This window comes from Euphorbia lathyris, chromosome 8 (genome assembly GCF_963576675.1).
Source record: "Euphorbia lathyris chromosome 8, ddEupLath1.1, whole genome shotgun sequence".
Taxonomy (NCBI): domain Eukaryota; kingdom Viridiplantae; phylum Streptophyta; class Magnoliopsida; order Malpighiales; family Euphorbiaceae; genus Euphorbia; species Euphorbia lathyris.
The window spans coordinates 52080842-52102366 of NC_088917.1; the positions used below are offsets into that span (position 1 = coordinate 52080842).

Here is a 21525-nt window from a genome sequence, read left to right on the forward strand (position 1 = left end):
TACGGATGGCTCGGCTATAAGCGGGACTGGTGCAGCAGGAGCTGGCGGCATCTTCAGAAATCACCGCGGGTTCGCACATGGGAGCTTTGCCTTTGCAATTCCTACTGCGAATGCTTTTTTGGCGGAGATTAGAGCAGTAATTTTTGCCGTGGACATCGCTTGGGAAAAGGGATGGACCAACCTTTGGATCGAATCCGACTCACTTGTCGTGGTAACGCTGCTAAAGACCCGCTCTGATTTGGTCCCATGGTCAGTTCGCCAGCAATGGCTCAACTGTCTTCGACAAACCTCACAAATGGAACTCATCGTCACCCACATCTTTCGCGAAGGAAACAGGGCTGCGGACGCCCTTGCACGCTTCGGTGTCGGCGCCACCGACATCAATTGGTGGAGCACGGCTCCAGACTTCTGTCGGCCAATGGTTTTTGATGATTTATGTAACATCTGTCACTTGCGTTTGTCTTAACTTTTTTCTCCCTTCTTCCCACTATTGTACTTTTTTCATTTTTTATCTAATATATTCGGGTTTTGCTGAGCCTGCGGCTGGGGTACCAACATAGTTGGGATGTCAGTCTCAGACCTAGTATCGTCCCAGCTTTCATCAAAAAATAATAATAGAATTGGAAATTAATATTTAACATTATAAAATTTACAACATAAAAATTTAAACTAAATTAAATTAAACAAAATAAAATTTGCAACATACAAATTTAACAAAAATAAAAATTATAATCAAATTAATAAAATAAAAATAAAAATAATAAAAATATAAACAAAATTAAATTTAATTAAAAAAAATAAGTTCTGAAAAGGGGACGGACGTGAGGCTATCACACCCTCACATGGGTGAGGGAGTGAGGCTATCACGTCCGCACCTATGGTGCGACGTGATATTCATACGTCGCACCATAGGTGCGGACGTGATAGCCTCACGCCCCACCCCCCGATTTCGGATTCCCTAAATTCTCAAACATATTCAAAAATCAACCAAAAATCAATAAAAACTGAACCGAACCAAAATAACCAACAGAACCGATGAATTTCAGTTTTTTCGGTTCGGTTTTCGGTCTATTAGGTTCGGTTTCGGTTTTAAATATTAAAAAATATCGGTAATATTGGTAGGTTCAGCTTTTATGATAAAATAACCGAATTAGATTAATTAGGTTTATAATTTAGGTAGAGACTTTATATGACTGAGACTTTGCATTTTCCTCCGACCATCCAAAAAACGTAACTATTTATAAACTTTTTTTGTCAATGTTAAATCTAATACATTAATATTGTTCTGCTAAGAAAAATACATTAACACTGTTCAAACCTTGCACTAATACTGATCAAAACAATAATATTAGTGCAAATTATGGTTGTAATGCGAATTATGATCGTAGATGATTGGAATTCAACTATTTATATCTTTAAAATTCGAATCACACAAGATCACAAGTCACGGAAATAATTATATAGAACACATTAACTTATGTTGTCATGATTTGTCATTTTTTTTATAATTACATTTTAATAAAGTTTAATTTTTAATTTTCAAACTTTGCATAAATTTTATGTTGTATGCTACTCAACTTGCGTAATTATTTTTAAAATTTTAGATTAAACTAAATTAATTAAAATTTATAAAATTATATATATTAATTTATTTTTTATTTTAACTAGTTAGTATGTGTTAAAACGAAAACCGAACCGAACCGAAATAATCAATTCGGTTCGGTTCGGTTTACTAATATTATTCGGTTAGGTTCAGTTCGTATTTTAGGTGTTATTCGGTTTTCAAACCAAACCGACCGATAAACACCCATATTTCGTACCATTAGTGCTTTTCCTTTGCCGTCCCTCCCCCGATCCATGTTTTTGTTTATAAATTAGTCTAGATTTAATCGAAGAGACTTTTGGGTGTTTGAAAGGTTTTGAGATTTTTCAAATTTGTATAAAAGGTATTTCGATCTATTCACAAAATAAAGTTTATTTTGTAAAAAACAAAGTAAGCATAGAATACACCGCTAATTTAATAAGAGCTGCCTATGAATATGGAGGCGGCCAAGTTGACTTGTGCTTGACTTTTTGAAAACTTATGACGTCGTGAAAAGCAGCATAACATCTGCCCGAAACCGCCATTGTTCTAATTGAAAATCCGTGTGTTTTCGGGTTGAGGTTTTGTGTGTATGTGTATAATCAAGCTCCTAAACAGGGTTGATTAGAGCTACAAAACCCTTCTGTCAACTCTCATCACTCACTTTTCTCTTTGTCCTCAATTCTACTAAACAATATGCCCCACGGTGAAGTCACACGCGAAGCTGATATTCCTCTCGGAGACGCCACCAACGCCTCTACTGCGTTTGGAGTTCTTGATGATGGAGAGAAATCAGTCTTTAGGCCTCAGCAACCTGAGAAAGATCCGAGAAAAATAGCTAGAAAGTACGGCATTCTGCTCTTTTAATGTTTTTAGTTTTTGGGTTTTCACTCTATTTGTTTTTTTCAGAGATTTTTTTTTTTAATGAAGTGATGAGAAAGGCTTTTCTCCTTTTCAATTACTAGAAGAATGTATCTTTCTGGGGCAGCTATATTTTAATTTTCTGAACAAAGATCAAAGGAGTGCTCTGTTTAGTTGGTTCTGAACATGAATGGTTTATAATGTAGCTATTCCTCTTGTTTGTGTTTTAGGTATCAGTTGGAGCTATGCAAGAAAGCTTTGGAGGAGAATATAATTGTGTACTTGGGTACTGGTTGTGGCAAGACCCACATTGCTGTGTTGCTTATGTACGAGTTGGGTCACCTAATAAGGAGCCCACAGAAGAGTATATGTGTTTTTCTTGCGCCTACCACTGCGCTCGTTCATCAGGTGGACTTCTTTTGACTTGTCATCTTATATCCAATTTGCTATTTGATTTGAATCGAATATCACATTATTTCATTAGATTTTATATACTTTTCATGCATTGAAGACATTACGCTGTGGCCCTTAGCTTTGATGGTTGAGAGTAGTGGTAGTGGTCTTATGCATAGCATGATGATAGATGAAATAATAAGAGATAAACAAATCTAGCAGTCCAGAGTTAATTTTTTATTTTCTTTTCATGCCTATCAATTATAGTGCCGATCTGTTTTTTGTTTGAAGTGTTTCATAGCCATAAGTTGGTTGGTGTATTGAGGGAATGAATTGCTTATTTGGGTGGGGGTTGGGGGAAGGAAATTGTTTCCAAGTTTATGAAATGAATCCAAACTAGACTTTTGTATAGTTTCTAGACTTACATTTTACCATCTCAAGAATTCAAGTCTGGGTGAACTACAAAATCTCCAAAGTTCTACTGTGGACAGGGAACAAACCTGACCAGTAAAAACAGGGCATGCATACCACTTTTTGGATTGAATGGTGTTGAGAAATATTAGGTGTACATTGGTACCTTGTTAGTGGTAGGCTCTAATGGAGCCGGATCATTGTTGAATTTCCCCCTAGTTGAAGGGTTTAAATAGAAAGTTGTTGGTCATTGATGGTACATATTGGATTCAAGTATATTATCACTTCGAGTACACAGGTAACTTCCATGTTGTAAATTCTTGCAAAGTAGCTTAGAAGATGGTTCAACAATGATGAAAGTCTGTTTCACAGAGTGGAAGAGAAAATATATAAGAATTGGAGGACAAGAATTTGGTTTTAAAACATTCTGAATATACTAAGAAGTCAAGGGAGCATGGTTGCAAGTCAATCCTTGCACACCAGATAATGGATAATGTCATTGTGTTTGCTTCTTTTGGTTCTAAATAATGTTTTCATTTGCGTTGTCAAGAGTTCGAAACATTTTATACGTGATGATACTATTTCCTACAATAGTGTGTTTGTGACAATTTATTTGTCTGTTCTATCTGAACCTTCCTTCTGTTGCTGTGTGAAGTATGATTAGCTAAATGTTGCTGAAAATGCTTATCCTAATAATTGAATTGTCTGGTAAAGCTTGGATATTTTTTTTTTTTATTTGAATTCTTTTATTATTGTTGTCAACTTCAAAGCTTCATTTTGTGTCTTGACTTGGATTATGTTAAGGCTAAACATCAACAATAGCCTCTCAAGATTTGCATGCTCTGAGTCAGGTAGGCTTATTTTGCAGCAAGCCCAGGTTATTGAAGAATCTATCAATTTCAAGGTTGGGATCTGTTGTGGGAACTCCAAGCACTTGAAGAGCCATGATGACTGGGAAAGGGAGATCAAACAATATGAGGTGATCAAGCTATTCCACAGATAAAGAATTTCTTCCTTTTTTCAAGATGTAATCTTGTTTTTTCATGTTAGAGTCTGTGAGATTATATTAGTACATTCTGTGGTCAACTTTCCAGATTTCAATAACTTTTATTGCTTTCATTCACCTCTACTTTTGTCAAATCTTCCCCAACCTCACTCTTTTGCACCCAATGTCCTGCCTAATCAAAGGACAATATCAATTTTAGAAAAATTGAGCATGCTTGCTATATGGCCATCAGGTTACTGTCATTTTCTGTTGTTTTTGGTGCTTTAAAGAAAATGGATCTAAACTTAACTGTTTTTTTCCCACATTCTTGGTATCTTAACTATTAGAGGAATTGTGTTTGTGAGATTATGTGTGTTGGTCAATGTATATGATTTTTTCTTGTTACTGGGGTAAGATAATGACAAAGAAGAAAAGAGGTACTTGGGACTGGTAGGATCATGGAGAAAATATTGAACTTCTTGCATATGAGCAAATTGATTCGAAGACAGTGTAGTAGGTCACTAAGGAATCATTTAAAGTTTCATGAGGGTACTTTGCTGGATTGAAACTTAAAGTAACTACACGGTGGAAATGTCTACTCTAACTTGCTCTTAAATATTTGATATACAACAAATGTAATATGATATTTAAGGATATTTGACATAGTTTAATATGCAGGAATTTTTGTTGCTTACCTTTGAATTTTTGGATGTGTAGTTGCAAAAATTGGATATTTATCCCAGCTTCCTACATAAAACAGGACCAGAGTTTTATTATTCAGATATAATAATTTGTCAAATGAAATACTGGAAACTTCTTCTAACTGCTAATGCAAAGTTTTGTTGGAAAATAATTGTCATTTATATTTTATCATTCTCTCCTGTAACCTCTTGTTGTATTCGAATTAAACACATCCCAAATTTTCTTTTCGATGCTACCCTTACTAGCACTGGCAGAACTACCAGGTCAATGGCTGAATATCACTTTACTTCCACCACCAGTCCTGCCATTGTTATAAGCACCATTAAAAAAGGGCGGCCCGGTCGCATTACGCGTCCCCGCTGAGCGAGGGTCCGGGGAGGGGTCCCACCACAAGGGTGTATTGGGGGCAAGCCTTCCCTTGCCAATTTAATTGGCAAGAGGCCGCTCCTAAGACTCGAACCCGTGACCTCTGGTCACACGGCAACAACGTTTTACCGTTGCGCCAAGGCATAAATTAGAGTAGTAGAACGAAGGAGAAAATAATGGGAAAGAGGACATATGAAACTGGAAAAAAAAGCAAAAAGCAAAAAATCTACTTTCTGCTACTAAACAAGCCTATTGTCTAATGTTTGTAATTGTCTATGGACGTCTGAATGTTTTCTGCAGGTTCTTGTCATGACTCCTCAGAAACTACTCCTTTGCTTAAGTCACAGCTTCATCAAGATGGAGTTCATATCTCTTTTGATTTTTGATGAGTGTCATCATGCTCAATTCAAAAGCAATCATCCTTATGCACAAATCATGAAAGTAAGTTTATGTCTGTACTTACAGTCAAGGGCTTGTTGAAACCAAAACTAGTCAAAGCTTATCAGAACCGTGTGAAGGCAGTTCGGTTCAGATTCATTTCTAATGAATTAGAACCTATTGTTCATAGATTATTTATTAAGCAAAATAAAAAACTATAACTACGAAATTTTGTATTAGTATTAAGACTATTTAAAACGTAAATGGTTGAAAATAATTTTGTGTTGGTTGAATAATTATTTTAAATGAAGACTATTTTTAAAATAAATTTGTAATCCTAGACATATTTTTTCATATAAATTGATTTTTTAAATAAAAAATAAATCAATAAATTTAGAAACATAAAATTACATGTTCTATTGTTTTGAAGAAATAGAATAAATACTAATTTATTAGTTTAATTATGTTTATCATGGTCAATCAGTTAGACCATATTTCTCATATTAGTTGATCTCTAAGTAGATGGACTAGAATTACTTTTCATGAGTGGCTCAACTTTTGAATATATTGATTGAGAGGCGAGAGGGTTATAAAATAAAGTTAAAAGAACTTGGGTTTTGCTTCCTCTAAACCTATAGGCAACTTATTTTTTCTAAGACCTATTTAAAGTGAACAATTATTTATTGTTAAATTAAAACTATTCAAATAAAACATGTTTCCATTTTACTTTGTAATTTCAAAGTTCAATAACAAGTTCTTTTTTTTTTTTTTTTTTCAAACCAAATCTTATTAAAAATTAAATTTTTAATTAAAAATGGCAAACAGGTTCATTGAGCTGTACCTCAACCATTCTTTATGGTAGTTTGGTTCAAGTTCCATTTTTTTTTTTTTTTTTGAAATGGAGTCAATGATTCACAAATCGTGACTCTAGTTGTTAAAGGCGTGTCTCACTCAAGGCTCAAGGTCTTGAGCCTTGAGTGCAGAAAGTGAGGCGCTGTACAAAAGGTTCTTGCCTTGTGCGCCTGGCTTGTGCCTCATAGCCTGGATCAAGGCACGCCTTACAGTTTTCACTAGGTTTTTATTTTTTTATTTTTTACTGTTTATGTAAAATAAATGTTTGATTAGTCTCAACCAATAATTTAATTTAAATAAGATCAATCTTAACCTTTGATCTAAATAAGAATATCAAGAGTCATAACTAAATATAGAAAGAATAGAGAAGGATTAAGAGCTTTCATGTAAAGAAAGAAGAGCAGTCACGTAAAGAACTAAATGTATGATGATGATTATTATTTTTTCGTGTGTTCTTTTTGATCGACAATGAATGGTTACTAGTTTAGTAGCATTAGTTATAGTTAGGTACTTAGGTTAAAACGTTAAGTATATGTTAATGTCTCTATGAAGTATGACTTAACTTGATGTTTTTGACATTTATGATTTAGTATTATGTTTTTATGTGGTTTTGTTTTGTTTGTATGGTCCGAGATGTGTTTTTTTGGTTGATGCTTAACTAGTAAAAGAGTATATATTTATTTTATTTTATGCGCCCCTTGTTCCTAAGGCGCCTCGCATTGAGCCTAGGCTCCAGGACCCCTTAGCGCCTTAGCGCGCCTTGCGCCTTTAACAACTATGTCGTGACCAGACCTTTGTGCATGCACACAGAATAGCTTATGCATATAATATTTCCCACTCTTATTTTTATGCAAGTCTGATTGAATATCTTGATGAATGTAGGTCTTCTACAAATCAAATGATGGAAAATTACCCCGTATATTTGGCATGACTGCATCTCCAATTGTGGGGAAAGGTAAAAACCTCTATCTCTTTTACAACGTTAATTGATTTCTTTTACATATCAAGGTGTGTAGATTTTCATTCTTCTATTGTTGCATGTCTCTTTAGCTGGGAGCTAGGTGTGTCCAAGAAGTCATAAAACTGAAAGAAAAAATTAAGTTAATGGATCTGGTGGGTTTAGTTAGTCTATAAGTATACAGATAGATGTTTATTGTTCAACCTCATGCTAAAAAGAGAAATCCTAAATGTTCTCTAATGCTAAAAAGAGAAATCCTAAATGTTCTATTGCTACAAGAAAAATTAATAATGAGATCCCTCGTGTACAAATTCTTTGTTGAGCTTGTACTATTTATTTATAAAATGAAATTATTTGGAATGCATATGGTCTTCAATTAAATAAATTCTTTGAGTTTGAAGGAGAAATACAAATAACGATATAATAGAATTCAATGTATCATGTAACCTATATAATCCATCTAGCTGTTTCTTTATATATGAATTGTAACTGTCATCCCATAAGTAGAAGTGATATTTTCATACTGTAAATTATGTAAAATTTGTTAAAAATATTGTTCTGAGAATAATATTTTTAATGGTTGAAAACTGAAAAATAGCTAATATAACCATTACAATGAGGTAACGTTTTACTGCTGAAAACTTATTTTCTTATTGAACCTGTTATAAAGGCTGCTGGTGTTGGTCAAAATAATCCTTCTTATTGAACCAATTATAATGGTTTGGTTCAAAAGATTGACTATGGCTAGTGAATAAGGTAGCCATTAATCTCAGCAAAACCCAAATAATAATGACTAAACAATAACAAAAGTCAGAATTTTATTCCTTGTTTGCTTCATTTCCCTTATTTGGCAGAGTGTCAGCTCAAGTTTGGAAATGGTGAAGTTGCAAAAGACATGAATCCTTGAATTTCTTACATTCATGCGTTGGAAATAAATACTATTTCTTGATTTGTGCTAAGTGCTTTGTTTACTATAAGTAGCCATGTTAATTTTTGGAGTCTACCTTTTGTTCTTATTAAATGATACTCCGGAATAACTATGTCGGATTCTTGTTGTAACACCCTGGTCCAATACCATGTAGATATTGTCCGCTCTGGCCCAATTCCAACACATTGGGCCTCACGGCTTTAAAACGCGTCTGCATGTATTGGATTCACATCTTACTAATAAGCCCCAATCACTCCCTCTCCATTTCCGATGTGGGATTCAGTTCATTCCTGCCCCCATCGCCATCCCTTAGGGCCGCTCCTTGCTCAGGCCTTCTACCCTGGCGCCACCCACTCCGGACCGGCCACTCCGGACCGGGTCGTTACACTTGTACTCCACCTAGAAAAGCAGTTCTATGTTAGATGCAATACAATCATTTATGTTGAATTCCTTCCATAATATAGAGGATGATTCTGTTTGACCTTCAATTTTACTTTTGGGTTAGATTTAGCCTGATATAATTTTTTGGAAACTCACATTGAGAAGTTTTGCAATAAGGTGCTAGATATTAAAGAATTTTTATGGTCCAGTGTCTTGTTTGTAAATAACATAAATCTTCAGCTGTTCGACAAATTCTTTGGTTGTGGTTGAGGTCTCTCATGTTCACATTTATGCCGTCTTTCAGGTGCTTCCGATCAAGCTAATTTATCAAAAAGCATCAACAGTTTAGAAAATTTACTCGATGCTAAGGTAGGTTTTCTATGCTTGTTCTGATATTAACTGGTTTTATGAACTGTTCTTTTTTTTCTGTTTTTTCTGCAGACATTTTTCTTGGAATTCTACTCATTTTAATTTGAACTCTGGCCTCAAAGAATGCTATATACTACTTACAAATTCAATTTCCCTATTTAATGGAATTATGTCTGTAATGAGAATATTCCTTAAGTACTAGCTAGATTCTGTCCTTAGAAAGCAATGCATAATTTTATTTATTTATTGATTTATTTTTTATGGATATTTCATAGAGAAGCATGCTCAGAATTCTGATATTTTCTAATATCTGAGATATTGAATAAGTTTCTTTGTATGTCTCGAATTAACAAAACCCTGAGTTGTTTAACATCATGAAAATGACATTTGAGATTGAATTTCTTTAGATTGGATCCTATTTTGAATTCTCCAATAAATTTAGTGGAAAGCGAAATAAGCAAAGTAAAATCTGAGTTCCCTATGTCTACTAGTTCTCTACTGCAGTTTGGCTCAACATGTTACTGTACTGATGTTGTTCCAAAATACAACTATCTCACATATGTTTTGCCTCCAATTTTGTAGGTGTACTCTGTTGAAGATAATGCAGAGCTGGAATATTTTGTAGCATCTCCTGTAGTTAAAATATATACATATAGTCCTGCTACAAATGGCACATCCAGTTCTTATATGACTTGTTGTAATAAACTGACAGGGATAAAACACATGGTATGCTATTATATCCATAATTTCATTATATATATATTTCCATTTGATGACCTCATTCAACACTTAAAAGTTAAAAGTAATAAATTAAGCACTTATTAGTTTTTAGCTTGTTTATAATATAACCTAAAAGTTCCTATTATGTAAAAAAGCTTGTAATCTGATTAATCAATATATTTAATTTTAAATTTTAAACTGAACTTATCAACAATAATGTTTTACAGTTTATATGAAAACTATTTATGTTCTCTTCAAATAAATTTATATTACCATTTACATAAATTTTGCATAAAAATAATTTTTGTACTACAGACAACATTGATGCCCCTTAAATATAATACTGTATTTATATTACTGAATAATTCTGTCATTCAATTGTTTCTGGATTTATAATTTTTATTACTTAAATTCAGTACTTGTCCTTTTCAGTACTTAATTTTCAATTTTACTAAAAAGCACCTTAGTTTACTTGCTGTTTTGTTGTCATAAGGACAGTGCATATCAGAAGTTCACAAGAAGATAGATGATTGTCAAAGTCTTCGAAATACCAAAAAAGTACTGAATAGAATCCATGCCAATGTGATATTTTGTTTGGAAAATCTTGGCATTTGGGGAGGATTACAAGTAAGTTGCAGTTTTTAATCCAGCCTTGTATATGTTGTATCTAAGCCTTAGCTTCTTCTATATATAATATTCGTGCATTTGAGATCCACTTTATTTGTGGTTTCTGAAATGGTAATTATCAAGGTTAAGAATGGGTTTTGGTTAATTTACGTGTCAAGTACTTGCTTATGCCCAATAATTTGAACTTTCTGGAATACTGCTAATGACTTAATTTTTTGTAGTCAATCAGATTCAGCACACATTTAAATTTATGCAAGCACACCAATGCTTAATTATGTGTTAAAAGGGTATGTTATGAGTGTTTAAAATGTGATCTTTGTGAAGGAAGTTCTTTTATGCTTTGGAAGATTCTCTTGGTAGAGGTACACCAACTAGCTTGTTGGAAAGAGAGGTTTCTATAACTGAAGCTCATTGGTCAATTATATATACTGTAATTTTTGTAATTGGTATTTCTACAAAGTCTGTATTACATGCACATACATTTATATACACAACTAGCTTGTGGTATTACCCCTAATGACAAGAAGACATCTTTACCCTACAAGCAACCTAGACATCTTATCCTACAACAGCCTAAGTAGCCCTTGAGCAGCCCTGGGCATGCTCTACATTAATTGCAATGCCTTACATTAATTCAGGATAGTTGGCGATATAGATAGCTGCTTCATTGTCACACTATAACTTCATAACTTTCGTCTGAGCAAACCCAATCTCACCAAGAAGATTGCGTAGCCATACAAGTTCACACACAGTTTGTGCCATAGCTCTGCTTTTTACTCTTGTCCCCTTTAGGTATTTTAGAATATGACTTACACCATCCCATCCGAATGTGAAGTTCTAGTAGATGACATGAATTGGCTTACAACACTTACTACAGAGGAAATATCAGGATGAGTGATTGTGAGATAGGTTCAATTTTCCAACGATTCGTCTATATTTTTCTGGATTCGGAAGTAAATCCCCATCGCCAGTCTTCCACTTCCCATTTGGTATCATAGGTGCATCACAAGTCTTTGCTTCAATCAATTTGAACGAGATAAACTCCTTTATGGCTCAGAAAAACTTCAATCCCCAAGAAATATTTCAATTGTCCTATGTCCTTTATTTGAAAACAAGTACCGAGGAATTTTTTCAGTTTTGTAATGTAGTCTCATTATTTCCATTAATTACAATATCAACATACATTACTAGTAAATGCACCCAGAACTGATCATAGGCACTTCGACGAAGACCAAATTCGATGACGGCAACATGAATCACCCAAACCAGGCATGTGGAGATTGCTTCAATCCATACTAGGACCTACGTAACCTGCAAAATTTACGAGACTACCCTTGAGCCACAAACCCAGGTGGTTGCTCCATTAAATCACAATTCAGAAAGGAATTCTTGATATCGAGTTGGTAAAGCGGCCAATTGTAAGTGGTAGCCAAAGAAACAAACAATCGAATAGAAGAAAGTTTGGCAACAAGGGAAAATGTCTCTAAATAGTCGATGCATAAGTCTGAGCATAACCTTTTGCAACCAAGCGAGCTTTCAGCTGTGCAACAAAACCATCTGATTGAATTTGACAGTGAACACCCATTTGCAATTGATAACACGCTTCTGAGGCGGACGAGACACAAGATCCCAAGTATGATTCTGTTCAAGAGCATGCATTTCCTCTTGCATTGCTTTAAGCCATCGGTGAGAGAGGGAGGAAGGAACATCAACAGAATCTAAAGCTGTTACAAAAGACTTGGAGGAAGGTGATAACGCATCATAGCATACAAATGAAGAAACTGGGCAAGTGCATTGGCGGGTACCTTTTTGTAGGTGGATAGAAAGGTCAAGGTTAGGATTTGAAGATGGGGAAGGATTTGGAGACGAAACAGGAGGGGAAACACTGGTAATCGGAGCACAAACTTGATGGAGAACCGGTCGGAAGGAACATAAATGTCTTATGCACTTATAGTATAAACAAATAATCATCATCAAAAGGACTTGACGCATGAACAGAAGGAGTTGAGCCAAGACCATAGAAAAAGGAGTGTTTTCAAAAAAGGTATCATCAGCAGACACCAAATAACGACCCAAAGGAGAGTGTGAACGATATACCCTTTTTTAGTCCGAGTATAACCCACAAAGATACACTTGAGTGATTTGGGATCAAGTTTGGAGACTTGGGGTCACATGTCTTGAACAAAACAAGTACACCAAAAAACACGAGGTGCGAGAGGGAATAAAGAAGACGATGGAAAAACAAGGATGTATGAAATCTGGCCGTTAAGGACCGAGGAGGGCATACGGTTGATGAGAAAACATGTAGTGGAAACCGCATTTGTCCAAAAGGCTTTGGGAACTGCATATAAAACAACGTTGTTCGAGCAACTTCTAGTAAGTGACGATTCTTAGGTTCAGCAACACCGTTTTGCTGAGGAGTAATGATGCAAGAAGTCTGATGAATAATACCATGTAGGGAAAGATATGATTGGAAGGTGCTAGAAACATATCCTTTAGCATTGTCACCTAGCAAAATACAAATAGATTTGTTAATTGAGTGCGAATCTCAGCATGAAAGGCACAAAAGATAGTAAATAATTCTGAACGATATTTCATAGGATAAAGCCAAGTAATACAAGAATAGTTATCAACAAAGGTTACAAAAATAATGAAAACCAAGTTTGGACACAACAAGACACAGGCCCCATACATCAGTGCACCAAATAAAATGAAGACTCGACACGTTTTTTTATTCGCCGAGTATACGAAACGCTACGATGCTTAGCAAATTGACAAACTTCACACTCCAGAGTACAATCATGCGGAAGACTAGGACATAACTTTAGCAAAACGGGAAAAGAACGGATGACCAAATTGAGAGTGAAGTTGTAAAAGAGACGAGCTTGTCTAGGCAATGGATCTTGGCACCTGACGATATGTTGAATCAATAGCATAAATCCATTTACCAGGTTCCCTCTACCAATAATTTGCTTCGTCCTAAGACCCTGAAAATGACAATGGGTAGGATAGAAAATAACACAATAGTTAAAGAGTCTTTGGTAAGCTGGCCGATAAATAATAAGTTTAGAGGAAAATTTGGTAAGCATAAAACAGATGATAAAAGGAATAGTAGATGTTGGGTGAGTTGTCCCTTGTCCAATTACATAAAGAATACTTGTGTTGCCGGTCATATGGTCTGTAGTACGAGAGTCAATAACCTAACTACAAGAGGAGGTGGATAGACATGCATCATGATTACCTATATGGGCCATATCATACGACCTAAGCCCGCTAAAAAGAACTCAACAACTGCATCTGTTTCACATCAGACACAATGGGAACATACATACTGCACGATAAATCCTTAACACTAACATACGAAGATGAGACATATCCTTTTTGTTAGCATAAAGAAACTCCAGATATTCCCATAATTCCTTGATAGTCTCACAATGAGTTACAACATCATCAACAATGGGATCGAGAGTGTTTTGAATTTGATTAAACAATTTATAATCCTACATTAACCGTTTCTTATGAACATCAACATTTGCTTTAGGTGGGGGATTACCATTTAAATGGTCTTCTAAGCTAGCACTGTTGCCACTAAGTATACTTCTGACTCCCAATTAATTTTCTATCCGAGGCTAAAGTGAATTCTGTGACAATTTTCTTTTCACTTCCCTCTGCCATTGAACTGATTCAAGATGAAAAAGGTAATTTTTGTTGTCCTTTTTTTTAATGACAGATGTTCCCTCGGCAGGCTTTTTTTCTCAGACTTGGACTTCTGTACCACAGGAACCTACTGACCAACTGGTGGCACATGTACTACTTGAATCATCTTCGGTTTATGTGGGAAGTTTGGCACCTTCCCGTACATGGCCAATTGGTTGAGTTGTAGCCTTGTGCTTTGGAAGCGCATCCGCTGCCTCAAAGTTATTTTCTTTTCCTATTGGCATTCTATAGATAATTAACTATACTATTCTATTGGACTGTCCCCTAAGTGCAAGAGCTACTGGCCTCGGGATCAGTTCTTCTTAAACTGATAGGGAAAGCTCCTTGTCCCACTCCCTTTGTGGATCAAACCAGCGCTGGCCTACTCAACGTCCCCCTCTGGGGACTAGGCCTGGAACTTAGCCCAATGTCCAACTTCCAGCTCATTTTCTCCCTCCTGCCATTTGACCTGACCTCGTGCTACTAAAGTCAAGGGCTATTTCTATTCCTTGTTGGCCTGCCCTTTCTAATGTGTAAGTACTAGCTATATCTCTTTTATTTCCCTAAGCCTTTAGTTGCTTAGTCTTTGCTAAGCCTATACTTAAGTGATTGATTGAATGAAGTCTGATTTGTTCCCGAGGGATTCTAATAGACTTTCAGGACTCCTCCTTTTTAGCGAGTGTAGTATTTATGTTACAGGTCTGGGATTTCCGTTATCACTAGTCTTTTTGCCCCTAGCTTTCTTATGCATGATTCTCACCTTTCTTTTCCTTCTTTCTAAACCCTTTCTCTAAACCCTTTCTTTTCCATTATGCTATTACAAAAATAAGTTCAAGTAGCTACTTCATTGCACGTGACTCTCCGTTCCTTCTTCCGCAAGCCCAGTCAGTTACCCTTATTCTTCGTAAACTCTCACTTCTACTTCCATGTGTTTTCACCTCCAATCCAATCAATCAACTTGTCTACTTGCTTATCGGCATTCGTTGCCACTTGGCCAGAGCTTTTTACCTCTTTTTCTCCACTCCCATGGCCCTTCCGCGTGGCGACATGGGGGCGAAAAAAGGAAAGAGAGGGATGAGGTTTCTCTCGCTTTTGGCATAGCGGGCCCCCGATGGGAGGCCCACATATAAGAAAGAAGTCTTTCAATCATTCAGCCGATTTCTTATCCTTCATTTCAAGTAAGCTGAACTTCAAGTTAAGTATAAAGTAAAGCAAAGGGGCCCGCTTACCCACTCCCCTTTCCCCTCATTGCTAGGGGCCTCGTCCTCTTCCTTTTCCTCAATCAAGTAGGTTGAACTCTTTCTAAGGCAAAAGGTGAGAGCAGACAGATCTTCTATTTAACTTAACATAAAGCTAGGAATGCTTACTTGACTCTCGGGCTTTATTGCCCATTTGCAGTTGATGATTTCCAAGCATTGCGCTTAAGGTTTTTTTTCTCAATCCATCTTCACTCACGGAAAGCACACTTTTCACTTGTACCTGCCTTCGACTTAAAAGTGGAAAGTTCGATCCACGCACTCTTTCATTACACGAGGAAAACGCAAAGACAGACTGGCTCAATGCCTTTACTGCTCGAATCAAGGACTTTCCCATCGGGCCACCACTTGGGATGGGAATGGCTCAGCCCATATGCATCAATTGATGAAAGCAGTCCAGTCGCTTCCTGCCTGTCAACCACGCTTTCCCTCCCTAAAAAAAATGCTCCTTACCAAATGCCCTTCCTTGGGTTGGGGCAACGGAGAACTATGACTTTCAGACCCTGCTCGGGTCTGCCAGGGTCTGCCCAGGCATGGAAAGAGTTCGCTCCTGGACTCCACTCCCTCGAGAGCAGGATGCCGGCCGAGATGTCCTTCTACGGCCGATCTAGGGTTGACTGGACCTAGCATAGCAGTTCAATAAGCTAGATCATAGAGAGGTAAGCTCCGTTTTAACCAGCAAGATAACATAACAAGCGAGAGACCCCATTCAAAAGGTTTGGCGATTTCCCACCGTCATTTAAAGGGAAATGGCGCTAGTTTACAAAGCAATCTAATAGGGGAAACTTCAAGAAAAGAAGAAAAAGCAATTATTTACTGGAAGAATCTGTACTGTACTGTACAGTCTTTCGTTACTAACTTCGCTCAAGGTAAGGAACTGTAGCTCAAGGGAGGGGTTGGGGTGTAGGGGGGTTGGACCCGTCCTCGTCACAAAAGTGGATAAGCCCCAGAGGAAGAAAGTGCAGTTAGGGATTCCGAGTCGGATCCTACTAATGAGGAGGACGAACTTTCTCACCCGGTTAGGAAAAAATTAGCACCGTGATTGCACAAAAGTGTTAAGGAGATTGGCAGAATCTCTAAGGTCCTTACAAAACAAAGAAAAGAGCTCGCCGGAGGGAGTAATCTCCCTAGTCTGAACGAACCGTTCGACTATGACCTGGTGACTCAATTGGCCACTATTCTTTCCAGAATTTCGATTCTCGACCTCCTACGTCTTTCTCCTGAAACCAGAACAGAAAGGCAGTAGTCAAAGCTCTCTCGCAAGCCCAGAAGACACCTACGTAAATAGGGTTGAAGTAAAGGGAAAAAGCCTAAAGTGAGGAATGTATGGCAACCAGAGAGTTCCGGGCCGCCAACATAGTCTTTTCAAAGGACGACCTACCCCTGGGTGACATGAAAGATAACAGGCCGCTCTACCCTTCCAGGTACATTGGGGAGGCCAAGTGACCATGAGTGCAGATAGACCCGGGGTCCGCCATAAATAGAATGCCTCTTCGTTGTCTAGCTCACCAGGGAATCGCTACCAGTAAATTAAGTCACACTAAGATGACCATCCAAGGATACAATGCGGACTCCCTAAGGGCGATTGGTAAGATTCGCCTTAAGTGTCAGTTGGCAGACTTGAAGTCTGAAATCACGTGTTATGTGATTGATAACGAACGAGTGTGTTAAGCAAAGACTTAGTACACAGCTTACCCTAGGATGCATGATAGCTAGATATACTGACTATGCTCGTCGAAAGAGGGAAGATAAAGATCTTTTTTTTGAGAAGTGATCGATACAAAAATAAAAGCAGGTGGGGTCAAAGCGTAATCCGATCTTGTGTCTGCTATTCCCACGCCCTCCTGGCCTTTCATCATGAGGACTAGTCTTGCTTTTGTGCCCTAGTTTGACTCGCATTCGACTGGATAGCTACTGGCTTTTAACCCGGTACCCTTTATCCCCCCCCTTCCGCTCTGGCTTGCTTGAATGGGCAGACAGACCAAAACTTCTGACCCTGACGTGGGCTAAGGCTAATGGTTATGACACGACAAAAAAAGGCGAAAACAGAGCTTAAAATGGCCTAGAGAAGCTACCTTAATCCACTTGCTCGGCTCTTTCGGGTATGACGCTTAGGGAAAGCCTGGACCAAGGATTGATCTTGCCGCTCTATAGAGGAACTAGCATAACAGACATGACTTAGACAAGCAAGACAACTCTTAATCACTCGTCTTCCTTTTGACTACAAAGCTGCTGTCGCTCTTACATGGCTATCCTGACGTGACGGGAATCATCGGCTGATGAAGAAAAGGTTGGCTTACCTGTGCTCTTCCTCTTAAGAAAGCGTAATCTGACCTGACTAGAGTATGGGTGCGGGAGGAAGAAACCTACAGACGATCTTTCGTACCGGTTCCCCAAGGTGTGATTCTGGTTCCGGGCGCTGACAGTATTACAATCAAATCCCAAAACACAGTAACTCAAATCCCACAACCAGATACAGTAGAAAGAAAAGGCTAGAAGAGAGTCAGATTCAAAGGAGGACTTTCTTGACAAAGGTAGCACACAGGGTGGCTGGAAATGAAGTTCCGACGCTGTAAAGGTAAGGCCGAGCCGAGGAGGAGGCACCATGGGCCGGCACGTGAAGACGGAGGAGAAGCTCATTGGAGGCGTGTGAGGCCCACGCGCTGGTCAGATGGGGGCCGGATTCTGGGTAAATGCTGATCGGAGGAGGAGGAGAGGAATGGGAGGGTGGTGAGATAAGGTGACAGCCGAAACTATAAGAACTCAAGAGACCCAAGCTCTTGACAGATACTGAACTCTCTTGGGGAATACTACCCAGAAAACAAAACAAATTTTTTTTCTCAGAACCTTAAGCTCTGATACCATGTAATTTGTGTATTGGTACTTCTACGAAGTCTGTATTACATGCACATACATTTATATACACAACTAACTAGTGATATTACCTAATGACAAGGAGACATCTTTACCCTACAAGACATCTTATCCTACAGCAACCTAGACATACAGCAGCCTAAGTAGCCCTTGAGCAGCCTTGGGCACGCTCTACATTAATTACGATGCTTTACATTAATTACATATACAATATACCAAGTATGGTGCCTGTGCACTGAGCCTATGAGAAATTTGTTTGAAAGTAATTGAGTTTAACCTTCTCTTGTAAAATCATGTCTCTTCTCGGTAGCTATGGTGTCGAAAATCGCCCCTCTAACTTTAATTTGGTTAAACAAGAATAAGAAATTTTTGTTAAGAAGGACTAGGATAATAGCAAGCTGAGAAAATTCGATGATTTCATGTTTTGGCGACCAGGAATAAGTTGTTGACAAACACATTCAAATATTGTTGTCTATTTCATTTGTTTCATCTCTTTTATTCTGAGAATTTAATTAAATAATATCATAGCCCTTAAACAGTCTGTCATGGAAAATAACTACTTACAAGACTTAAAAGAAAGTTTATGGAGGACTGACCCCTTCACCAACAGTTCTGTAGAACTGATGGGAGAGAAAAAGTATTAGTGTTGCTGTGGAAAAAGAATACAAGTATATACAGCTTAGAGATATATTACCGAGTGTTATTAAAAGCACCAGAGGCGCTCGTCTAGGTGAGCTACTAGCACCTCAGACCTCCCTGAGAGAGGCGCAGTGAGGCGAGCGCCTCGGCCAGGCACAGGGTATGGAGAAAGTATGCTTCTACAATTTTCTGGAAATTCACGGAGCTATTTTTTGAAGGGGAGTAGAAAACATTAATACTTGGAAGAATATTGGAAATAGGATACGTAATTTAAATAAATGGTATCATAAGTATTGATTTGGTTTCCAGATATTAATTATAGTTTCTATAACATTAATTGGGTAAATAAAGTATTGTTGTTTCTTTCTTTAATTAAGATGGGAAAGACGAATATAGAAGGAAAATACACCAAAGACCAAAGACTTCTGCAATATTACTGCCAGAATAGAGGAGCATTACAAGAAACAGTAATATAAGGAATGGAGAAAACAGAACTATGTTTATAATAAATAAGAAAGATTGATTGGAAAAGAGTTCTTGGAAAAGATCAAATGCAACAAGTTTAAGCTCTTATTTCTTAGATTATTTTAGCTCCGTTTTAAAATAAAATAAAATAAAAGCATATATTATTGAAGGAAAAAATACAGCAGAAAGACAGAGGAATAGAACCCCGTACAAATCCACATATTGAATGAAATATCAATACTTCCCACCCACAAATTCAGAGCCATAAAAAGACAACTGCAATTCAAATTTCGTCATTGGAGTCCTTCCAGATAAACGAATTTGTATTGTTCCTATTGAAATCACGTAATCTACGTTGCATTGACCATGAGTTGTCTAGATAAACCACTTCTGTTCGTGTTGAACTCGAAAAGGAACAAATGGATTTTTTTTTTATGGATGACGAAAATCATATGGAAAAAAAAATCCGATGAGAGATATGGCTTCCAAACAAAGTGAAAATGGACAATAATACGAAAACACAACATAAAGTATGAGGGCAATATAATAGATGGGAGTAGGAAGGAGGAAGACAAACTTTCTTTCTTCCTCCTCAAAAATAAAGAGCGGCTACCACTTTTTTTAGAGAGAAGATAGAATGTTTCCAGAGAGAGGGGAAATAAAAAAGAGTTCATTCTAATGGATTAGCAGTCTGTTTGGACCTTGGTTTCCTAGTTAATCTAAGATTAGGTTATAAGAGTTGGACAAGGATTTGTCTCATTGAGATAGTCAGCCACTTGATGTATATATATGGGGGATTCCTTAATGTTAAGATTGTGTGTGTGAATATTTCCAATATATTATTCTTATACATTCATTTATGTTTTTCCTGTTCTTTTTATTTCTATTGCTTATATTTTGTTTTTCTTTGGGATTTTTCAGAATTAAAAATGATCATTATAACTTGTGCAGTTCAATCTTTATTTCCTAAAACATCAATGTTGTTATTATTTGTGTTTTAACTCTTTATTTTTCAAGTAGTGCCTCACTTCAGTAAGTTGAGCACCTAGGGCGATTTGATATCTCATCGCTTCAAGGGTGCCCCAAATAAAACATTTTCAGTTATTGTTAGTTCCAAGTAGAATGCTCACTTGAAACTATTAGAACATGGTATAATCTCCGGATGATCTATATATTGCATGGTGATTCTATGATGAAACCAAATAATACAAAGCTAAACCTAAAATTAACTTCAAACTACTTATATAATTGACTTTCTGAACATTGAATGGCTAGTTTTTGTTAATATATAATGTTTAAAAATAAGTGCTGAATATAAAAATATTTTTTTTTTTGGTAGAACTGAATATAAAAATATTAGTTGTTATTATTTAACATAAAATTTTAAGTTAAATGTTTTGACTCATTAAAATAAGTGATAGGTAGCTTGATTGAATAATTTAAACAAATAACCATTATCAACACTGATCTTTCCATTTCTGATTCTTAAGTAAACTAACACCAACCTGATGCCCTCTTATAGTCGTCAGTCAGGTGTTAATTGTGATTATAATATGTAAAAAACATATTTAATTTGAGAGTGGTGTTGAGTTTGGAACTAACTTACCCCCAAAAGACAATTTGGAGGGAGAGGATTACTTCACACTTGTGCACATTGCCTTTATAGCAAGCCAATATGAGATACTTAGCAACTCCTTCTCATGCCCATGAATGGACATCTGGAGAAGTTTGCAGGATTGGACATCTACTGATGATCTTACATTGAACTAGATCGCTCTGATAACTTGTTGAGTTTGAGCCTATCTCACCCTCAAAAGTCACCATGAAGGTGGAGGATTGCCTCACACTTATAAATGGCACATTGTCTTTATAGCTAGCCAATGTACAGGTGGGAAGTTTTGTTATTGACACAATGAAGTACCAAGTTCTTTATTTCTTAATTCTTAGTACTGTTGTCAGGAAATAATCCTTGGAAACAATATTAGAGATGGAGTTGTGGAGAAAATATAATCATTCCTATATGTTGATCCTATTTTTATGGTTCTAATCTCATTTTTGACAATTTTATTTGTCTGTTGGTCG

At 36.8% G+C, this 21525-nt stretch overlaps 1 protein-coding gene across 2 annotated transcripts in view; it reads left to right on the top strand.

The window, feature by feature from the left end:
- The first annotated feature begins 2112 nt into the window (after positions 1–2112).
- The window catches only part of LOC136202338 (dicer-like protein 4), a 47430-nt gene continuing 28017 nt past the window's right edge, over positions 2113–21525 (top strand). The window contains exons 1-8 of one of the 2 annotated variants that reach the window (XM_065992896.1): positions 2113–2427; positions 2674–2851; positions 4116–4226; positions 5601–5741; positions 7413–7485; positions 9102–9166; positions 9749–9892; positions 10385–10513. In XM_065992896.1, the coding sequence (XP_065848968.1) occupies positions 2279–2427; positions 2674–2851; positions 4116–4226; positions 5601–5741; positions 7413–7485; positions 9102–9166; positions 9749–9892; positions 10385–10513 (990 nt within the window). In that variant the 5' untranslated portion in view covers positions 2113–2278. The remainder of the gene's footprint in view (positions 2428–2673; positions 2852–4115; positions 4227–5600; positions 5742–7412; positions 7486–9101; positions 9167–9748; positions 9893–10384; positions 10514–21525) is intronic. The other variant, XM_065992897.1, reaches the window with a different exon arrangement.